This window comes from Aegilops tauschii, chromosome 6, assembly GCF_002575655.3.
Source record: "Aegilops tauschii subsp. strangulata cultivar AL8/78 chromosome 6, Aet v6.0, whole genome shotgun sequence".
Classification (NCBI taxonomy): domain Eukaryota; kingdom Viridiplantae; phylum Streptophyta; class Magnoliopsida; order Poales; family Poaceae; genus Aegilops; species Aegilops tauschii.
Window position 1 is genome coordinate 446,669,852 of NC_053040.3, and position 9,294 is coordinate 446,679,145.

Consider the following 9,294-nt stretch of genomic DNA (forward strand, 5'->3'; position numbering starts at 1 on the left):
CCAGAAGATCCTCTTCCTCTCGCCACAAAGTTCCTGAGCACTGCGTTGCTGCTACGATCTTCCCCATCCCGACTTGCGGCGTGCACCGCAGGTCGGGACAGTAGGCCTCCGAAACCGCACCTTTTGAGTTCTGTACGGGAGAAGGGTGATAAGGTTTTTGGGAAGCGCTCAGCGCGACTACTGACTTCTTCGTCACGGACGCCCTGGACTCCGACGACTAGTTCCCCGACGACGACTGCTTCGCCGACGTCGACAACCTCCTCGACGACATGGCTGGCGAGGACACCGACCCCAAGACCGGTGCATCTGCTCCCGTTCCGTACGTTCTCATACTCTTTCTGTTAGAGGTTCTGTCACAACTTCTTGCTCTAGTGTCTGTTCTAGACGTGTTCGGTTCTAGTTCATATATACAGATGCTATTTACCTTTTCTCTGTCGAATTGCATGACTTGTTTTACCTCTGCTATATTAGTCATGCTTTATCTAGTATTTCTGTCAATAAAATCATTCGGTAAATTGCTCATATTTCCAACACAATGAGCAACTTGGAATTGACAAAGCTCTAACAAACAACCACGGCAAAGATTTGGCACACTCACATCACTGAAGCAACATAAGGAGAAATAGCTACATATCTAAATATCATGCAAAGCTAAACAAGAAGCTCACATCATGAGTTCAAGTGACCAAAGCATAGTTTGTATTTTCTCGTAAAGAGTGTTTTTTATTATAACTCAAAATGTAGCATCAAACAGATACTCCCTCGGTCCCTCTGTAAACTAATATATAGGGTCAGTTCTTTTGGGTTGCTTAAAAAATAAGTTGCCTCTTGCCAGGTTAAAAAAGAAGCCACTCCCAAAATTTATTGAGGCTTCTATATTAGTCATCCCATAACTAGTCCAGAAGCGCCAATGAATAAGGAATGTGGCTTATGAGAAAAGCTGGGGAGGAGGTAGCTTATTTTTGAAGTCGCCAAAAGAACTGGCGCTAAGAGCGTTTAGATTACTAAAGTGGTGATCTAAACACTCTTATGTTAGTTTACGAAGGGAGTATAGCATAAGCCAAAAGTGACAAGTCTGACTAAAAACAGAAAAACAAACATAATGGCAACCGCAGATGCTTATTGAGATTGAAAATTATGATCAAGTGAAGGCGATGATTACAATCCCCAGCTTGTAGAATTCAGGATCTATAAATATGGCCAGTCACAACCTCAGCAATACACTACTAGTCCCATATTAGCAGTAGCTGATTGGCCAATTAGGCACTAACTAGGCAGAAAGAGGTATGGCGACGGAGGTCGCCGTTGTTCCTGGCACGAGGACGCCGGTGTCAGTGCTGGTTCTCATGGCACTGACCGTGGTCTGCCTATCCGCAAACGGCGCGGCGGCGCAGCAGGCAAGCGGCGTGGCGGCGACGTACAACCTGTACAACCCAGAGAAGATCAACTGGGACCTGCGCGCCGCCAGCGTCTTCTGCGCGACGTGGGACGCCGACATGCCGCTGGCGTGGCGGCAGAGGTACGGCTGGACGGCGTTCTGCGGCCCCGCCGGCGCGCACGGCCAGCCGTCCTGCGGCCGCTGCCTCCAGGTACGTACTCCGTCGATGGATGATTCGCGTAAGAAAATGTGCATCGTGTTATGGATCGCGCGTTGTTTGATCGGCGGGACGTTGTCACCTGCAGGTGACGAACAGGGCGACGGGGGCGCGTACGGTGGCGAGGGTGGTGGACCAGTGCGCCAATGGCGGGCTCGACCTTGACGCTGCCGTGTTCCAGCAGATCGACACCGACAGAGGCGGCGCCGCCAACGGCCACCTCGTCGTCGACTATGAGTTCGTCGGCTGCCAAGACTAAATGTGCATGGGAAATCAGTAGCCCCAGCAAGAAATAAAACGCAGTCGAAATCAATACTACTCGAGGCCTACAGCACGTGTTGTTTTCCGATTCTGAATATCTCGTCATCATGTAACTCATAATCGATAGTCGCAATGACAGCTTTTTATGTCCCATCAAAGGCACGTAATCTGGCTACTGAATAACAAATTAGTTCATATAAACATCTTCAGCAAGTAGGCGCGTGCCATCGCGTTCAGTATTGGTTTTGACGCTCCTATGTTTGATAGCAAAGTATTGTACGAGTCTGTTGTTTCTCACCGTTATAGCCAAATATAGGTTAGAAGGCACCAAAAAAGACGGAAAAATGCAACGATTTGGTAGTTCAGATTAAACATACAGTTTGGGAACTTATAATTTACACAATCGCAAGAACGAAACCCGTCTCTGTCTGGCTTGGAAGATTTCAGCAAGAACAAGCAAGTCTGACCAGCAGCAGCACCACCACCATCAAGGCACGCAACGCAGGCGTGCAATCTGTCTGTTGCTTGATGCTGCATGTACCAAGTCTGCTGGAGTTGCAAAGTTCCATGTAAATCAAGCAAGATAAAGTGCACCACGAGTTTCGGTATTCTTGTGATTGCATATCAAACATCATAATGCCATAATGGTTAGAAAACTATCGTCAGGCAACAGGGAAGCATCTCTCTCCAGCCAGCGTGGGCAAGCTTGGCAGCTTCTACTGTTGTCAGACCATGTTAGTTCCAGTACCGAAACAAGGTTTCTCAGTGCCATGGAAAGGCAGTTTCAGCATCTTCGTTTTCCTCCAAACGACAAAAGATATGCATTCAAACTCAACTGGCGATCAACCAAGATCACAAATAACTAGAGCAAACGTCACCTCGCCAATAGATGGTCTGTCTGCGGTCTCTCCCCCTGACCGATCTAGTGAGCATGGTTCCACTGACTGGTTTGCAGAGCCCGACATCAATCACTGAAGTAACTTTCCTTTTCTCGTGATCCTCGTCCAAATGCATATCAAATAACATAGCCAGGCACAGAACTTGGTGGGTTAATATATAGTCCTCGTACGACCGAGGAAGAATTCGGAGGATGTGAAGATTCACCTGCAAGTCATAAGAGCAGTGAAACCATGAGAGACGTGCGACGAATGAAAATTTGAGAAAGAAGCTCATAATACAAACCTCAGCTTCCATTGCACGAAGATCATTGTGCCATTTCAAATCTTCGGTCTTTTCAGAAACCAGCTGCAATCTGAAAAGTGGTGGCCTAAGAGGATACTCCATGCTAATTTTAATCTGCAATTGCAAACCAACAGTGAGAAAGCAAGCACACATGGAGATTCTTGCAACAAGGCCTATAGGAAGAGTGGCTGGAAAATTACCTTGGCTTCCAGCATGACTTTTGAACCATTCTTCAAAGTTTTACTCAAGACCATGGTGAACTCTCTGGAAGCATAATCCTCCCAGGATTTATCTATAGTGAGGCTACCTTGCTCAGTTTCTTGGTCAGCACATGCCAGCTCCTCCAACTCACTGTCACTGTCCATTAAGAAATCAAGATCATCCTCATTTCTACCAAAACTGTGTGAGATGCTTAGCTTAGATGGTGCAGAGCCCTTTGATATAAGAGATAAGCCTCTAGAATGGTTTAGAACTTCAGGTGAGACCTCTGCCTGTGATACTTTAGAATCATCTGGCATATCTTCAGAGTGAACCACAATTGGAAGCTCACCATCCTCTCTGTTACCCTCGGTTTCTTGCCCATTTGTCACAGATCTTCTCTCCAAATCACTGTCAACACTTCCTGCAGGCCCACTCACCACTAAAGCAGAACGAGCCGAAGGCTCAGGAAAAACTCCTGTCAATGACCAACTGTGCATACTACACGATGGGGTGCGTGATGCCCATGGTGTATTCTCGTGTTCTATGTGAGGCCACCTCAGCTTAGTTAAATAACTAAGTTGCCACCTGTAAATGACAGACCCAAAAACTTCAAAGGGATGCATTCAATCAAGCAAGATATGCATAGGAGTCATAAGTAGCAAGAGAAAGATGGTTGACAAGAACCAGCTTAGATCAAAGAGAAGACATGAAGAAGCTTTAAACGAGGTGTTCACAATTTTTTTCCCAGGAAATGTTTCATTAACTCATGCAGCATGTCTCAGAATGACATGTACAATGAAGCAAAAGCATCATCCGACCAAAATTGTCAGCCAAAGTACAATGCACACATCTGTAAAGATCTATCATCCGGATTTGGCTATTGACATCCCAAACTGCAAACATGGTAGAGCAGGTGACTCACGTGAGAGCCATTTGTGCAATTTTCCGAGAGCGGATTCTCTGCAAAATAGTCTGTGCACGATTCTGCTGACGGTATAGTGCAAGCCCAGATGACAAATCAGCATTTCTCGACGCTCTGTTAGAACTATCCCCAACAGATTGAGGAACCTCCGGGAGGAAGTCTATACCAGCTAGATGCTGTGCCCACTTGTACGGACGCGAATCCTTTTCACTAAAATTTGGAGTCTCCCCAGCATAAAGCTTAGCCATCTGCATAAAATTCATAGGTCACCTTTTTAGATTGTATGGAGAAAAGCTACGGATAATCTGGAATCATAATGCCCAACAGCTTTTTTGCTGCCAAAAAATAAACAAAAAACATGGTAACTAAATGCTGCCTATGAAGACATAAATAAAAGGACAAAAGCATGTAAACTGCTGGCCAGAGGCTTCAATAACAACAGGGATACATGTGAAAAGAAGCTGCTCTAGAAAACACACCTGATGAGGCAGCTCTAAGCCGGTGTCATCTGGAAATAGGTTGCACAGGATATTGCTGTCCATTCCATCTGAATCTTCAGATCCAACACAGACAACATTCAACTTTGCCAAGTATTCAAACCTCAAAGTGATGAGCTTACGACGCTTGGTTCCAGGATCTTCAGTATCATATACATGGAGAACAACTTTGAGTGGATGAAGTTGATATGCTAATGCAGGATTACTAGCTTCCTTTGAACTCTTCCTAGACCTTGATCTTCTTCTCTGAGCATCTTCTTCCTCATCAATTGCATCGTCGTCCATCCTATTACTATCATCATTTGCCAAAGTACCTGCTATTGCAGATACATAAGAAACAATTCATCCATAATATTAATATCCTCAAAGTAATGACTTACAAACTGTCACATAATCAATTTGATTCCGACTGTGTTCATATGCTCAGAAACTCAAATGTAAAGATGAACAAAGCAGCAACTGTGTACTGTTGGCATGTTATTCCATTTCCAGTGGAAAAATAATAATAGATCACACAGCTTCTAAAAAGGCTTTGATAAATGTGCCTATGCTGCAATACAGAGCACAAACTGTTCTAAAACATTCACTAGGAAAAAAATTATGTTTGGTTATTAAGTGCCTCACATGACCAGCACGTCCCTTTTGCACTGTTATAAAAATAGTAACTCTAAAAGAATTTTGCAGAGACTATATAGGATACGTCCAAGGTTGCAAAAAAGTTTTTAAAAAAAGGACCACAAGTCCTTGTTCTTGCAAGGACACGACCACTCGTCTATTAAGAAACAGCAGTGTTGAGAAATGCAATAAAGGAACAAGTGCAGGGAGGCATAGCATGCTAGATTTACACATTAATCAGATGTGCTACATTCCAAACAGATATAACATACCCATTTCCTGTTTGGCTTGCTGTTGAGCAAAAGTTTGAGCGTCCTTTGTGCTTCCATTTACCTCCACTTCAATATTCTCGCCAAATGCTTCTTTCTGTCCTAACAACTGGGTGTAAGTTATATAAAGAGGAGATGGGAGCAACTCAGCTGCATGGTGCTGCTTTAATTTCTTAGTATGCAGCATCCCAAGCTGCTGCTGCACTGGCAAAGATGCTTTCTTCAGTGATTTCAAATGCGATGGGAGGCTTGAAAGGAACTTCTTCTGATTTGCAATTGTCCCCAGCAAACTGTTCTTCTGTTGTTCCAATTTCTCATGTCGCTCACATAGCTCTTTACGCTGTATCAGAATTAACACATATTTTAGATGACAGAAATCAAATCCTGAACAGACCAGCGACAGTGATAATCGACTTCTGACTAGCAAGGGCACACAGATTCAGAACACATGAGACACAGGCTATTTTATAGCAGGATGAAAAATCTATGTGCAGAATTCATGAATGAAATTATAGTAGTAGCACAAAGGACCCTCACACACATTTCTAATAGTACACAAACTGGCCTGGTGCATTGTACATGTAAGGTAAGTTAAATAGAGTTGCCAGCAGACATTGTATTCTAGTTATTAAACAAATGTTCGCCGGAACAGTGGTGAACCAAACACAGTAATAATCCAAATTTGATTCTAATAAGCAGCAGGAACCTCCCTACTTTTGTGATATAAAACCAATATCAGACCAATCTTGTACCAAGTTAAAGTTACTTAACATTTAGCTCAGCTTACATTTTCTAATCCTTGCAATTAAGTTTCCCAGCCTAAACATGATATGAAACCATTCATGTGCTCTCCATCAAGCTGAATTTAGGTTTTTCATGCATGTACGAAACCATGGACATCCTCTCCACTAACTACATTAGACCAGCAATCATCGAACAAACCACATCAAATTCATTTGATGATAATTAGGGCTCCTATGCGAGTGGCAGCTGATAACAGTACACAACCTGGACGAGCTCGAAGTTGAGGCGCTTGAGCATGAGGTCGTGGGCGGTGTCCGCCGCGAGAGTCTTGTCACGGATGTCAGCCGGCGCGGTGCGGTGGAACTCCTCCTCGGGGACGAGGTCTATCCCCGGGTGCTTCGTCTGGAAGTCGAGGCACGACCTGATGGCCTTGACGTAGTGGTTCTTCTCGTACAGCAGGTTGTGCAGCCTCAGCGTGGTGGAGTCCACGGGCGCCTTCGCCGCCTCCGTCTCCCCCTTCACCTTATCCTCCTCCATCAGTATCTCCCTGTTCACCTGCGCGCAAAAAAATAAAAAATCCAGCTCGAGTTGGAGCGGCGGATCTAGAGCTAGGGTTTCTGCTGCAAGGTGGGTCGGGGTTTTGGGGCGAGAGACGCACCTGGCGGAGCGTGATGAGGAGGAGGGACATCTGCGCGACGAGCTCGCGGAGCTCGGACTTGGGGGCGCCGTCCTTCTTGATGGCGAGTATGCGGGCGGCGACCTCCTCGACGGAGGCGCGGGTCTCGGCGAGGAGGTCGTGAAGGGAGCGTGGCTTTGGCGCGGTGGTGGCGCTGGGGGGACGCGCCGGTGCCTCGACGTCCATGGCCTCCGCCGCCAGCACCGTTGCCATGGATGCGGCCGGAGACGAGAGAGACGATGCCGAGCGCCGGAAGTGGGAGCGGAAGTGGTAAATGGGTCGGGTTCTGGCTGACCTAGTTCGTTCAGGTAAGATGCTCGGGCCGTTTCTTGGGAAATCGAGACCAGCCCAATTTTGCGGAGGTATCCGGCCCAAATCAGGACAGGAACCGGCCGACAAAGCTACATGGGCCCTTTGTCTCAATAATAGAAGTTATCAAAAACTATAAATCTACATGAGAATTCTCAGAGGGCAACTGCTTAACGAGCGCTCCTTCGGGAGATCAGCGCCACTTGTCGCGCTCTCAGCCATTCGCCACGTGTCGCGCTCTGGGCGCTCCCTCCGGATTTTGTTTTTTTTTATTTTTCTGCACGCGTTTTCGGCTTTTTAAACGGTTTTTTTCGACATTTTGGTTTTCCACCGGTCTTCCTTAGCTTTTCGATAAAAAAAATTGGAAAAAAAATTACGCGAAAAAACGCGTTTTTTCCTTTCGCGAGAGTCACGGCCGTGCCTCTCGGAAACGGAAAAAAAACATGTTTCCTATTTTTTTTCCTTTCGCGAGACTCATGGTTTTGCTTCCGCGAGAGGCACGGTTGTGCTTTCGCGAGAGTCACGGCCGTGCCTCTCGGAAAGGGAAAAAAACACGGTTTTGCTTTCGCGAGAGGCACGGTTGTGCTTTCGCGAGAGTCACGGCCGTGCCTCTCGGAAAGGGAAAAAACATGTTTTCTATTTTTTTCTTTTCGCGAGAGTCACGGTTTTGCTTCCACAAGAGGCACGGTTGTGCTTTCACGAGAGTCACGGCCGTACCTCCTCGGAAACGAAAAAAACATGTTTTCTCTTTTTTTCCGCGAGTGTCACTGTTTTGCTTCCGCGAGAGGCACGGTTGTGATTTCGTGAGAGGCACGGGCGTGCCTCTTTCGGAAAGGGAAAAAACCCGTGCTCCCGGTTTGGTTTTTTGTCCGTTTTTTCGTGGAATAAAAAGTTCGTCAAAACCTATCAACATGGGATCTAGTTTTGAAGATCTCGACGCGAGGAATCCAACGGTGAAAGCGGTTCGAGATTTGGGCTCATGGTTTGAGAGATAAAACATTTTGAATAAATGGGTCTACGAAAAAGGAAAAACTTCCAGGTTGCGATAAGTGGCGCGCTGCATGTGCGCACTTGTCGCGTTGGAGTGATCTTTGCAAACGAGTACTCCTCAACTAGTGATTTCGGAATTCTCATTGCCTCAATAAAAATCTCAAAGTAAAAAAATATTACTAGAAAAGGAAGAGGGAGAGTGTGGAAGGAGTTGTAGTAGGACTTGAGGCTAATGCGCGCTACGCCACGCCATTCTTCACTCGTGAGATGAACTCTTCAATTTTGCTAAAGCACATCTAGATGTGTCATAAGTATAACACATCTAAGTCCTATATTATTGATCTTACGCGAAGATTCATGTAAGTATTTATTATTTCTTTTCTTTTTATACTTGATTAAGTCACTTAGATATGCAATAATTAGGGCATATCTAGATATGTCCTAGACATTTCCTTAACTCTTTTATTTTCAAGTATGTTATTGCGATCAGTTGTTTTATTTTGACTTTATCTGTGTTGGCTTGTGTTTTAATTATGTTCTGCCGGTATTTTTTGGTTCATATATCATGTCAGGCTGTTTTTCGATAAAGGGCGATTTTATTATCTCAGAATGTAGCATCAAGGGGATACAAAAATATTATGAGTAATACCCGACCTTTGCATAACTGAGATGCACACAGCCAAATCCAAAAGTCTGACAAAAAACATGAAATATAAACCGACATATCGGCAAAAGTAAAGTCCTATAGACCGACACTATGCCTATGTCGAAGGTGGTGGTGGATCGATCCGGAGGTTATGCTGCCACCCATGTTGGGAAAAAACCTCCGTAGCCACCTGCTTCAACCGCGTACACACCGCCTTGAACAACGATTGGTGCTCCGATCGTTGTAGCATAGACCACGTATGAAGCGATTGCGTACAACGGAAAATAACCTGCAGAGGAGAAGCATTTTTTCCATTAAAAACCAAATCGTTTCTACATAGCCAGAGCGACCAAATTAAGGCGTACGCTCCCACCCTTATAAGCGCTT

At 45.4% G+C, this 9,294-nt stretch overlaps 2 protein-coding genes across 3 annotated transcripts; one reads left to right on the forward strand and one right to left on the reverse strand.

Moving 5' to 3' along the window:
• The first annotated feature begins 1,180 nt into the window (after positions 1-1,180).
• LOC109744193 (pathogenesis-related protein PR-4-like) lies at positions 1,181-1,958 on the forward strand. The gene is made up of 2 exons (XM_020303289.4): positions 1,181-1,589; positions 1,684-1,958. Exons 1-2 carry the CDS (start codon positions 1,287-1,289, stop codon positions 1,852-1,854), a joined length of 474 nt encoding a protein of 157 aa, XP_020158878.1. The 5' UTR covers positions 1,181-1,286; the 3' UTR covers positions 1,855-1,958.
• A 232-nt stretch (positions 1,959-2,190) lies between these two features.
• Positions 2,191-7,301, reverse strand: LOC109744189 (THO complex subunit 5A). 2 transcript variants are annotated; one of them, XM_020303284.3, is made up of 8 exons: positions 6,945-7,301; positions 6,551-6,841; positions 5,546-5,882; positions 4,641-4,972; positions 4,162-4,409; positions 3,239-3,824; positions 3,039-3,152; positions 2,191-2,960 (listed from the first exon to the last, which is right to left on the reverse strand). In XM_020303284.3, the coding sequence occupies exons 1-8, from the start codon at positions 7,173-7,175 to the stop codon at positions 2,709-2,711; spliced, it is 2,391 nt and encodes a 796-aa protein (XP_020158873.1). In that variant the 5' UTR covers positions 7,176-7,301; the 3' UTR covers positions 2,191-2,708. The 2 variants fall into 2 exon arrangements, with proteins under 2 accessions (XP_020158873.1, XP_020158872.1); XM_020303283.3 differs by having other exon boundaries at positions 4,641-4,975; positions 6,945-7,254.
• Positions 7,302-9,294: the final 1,993 nt, after the last annotated feature.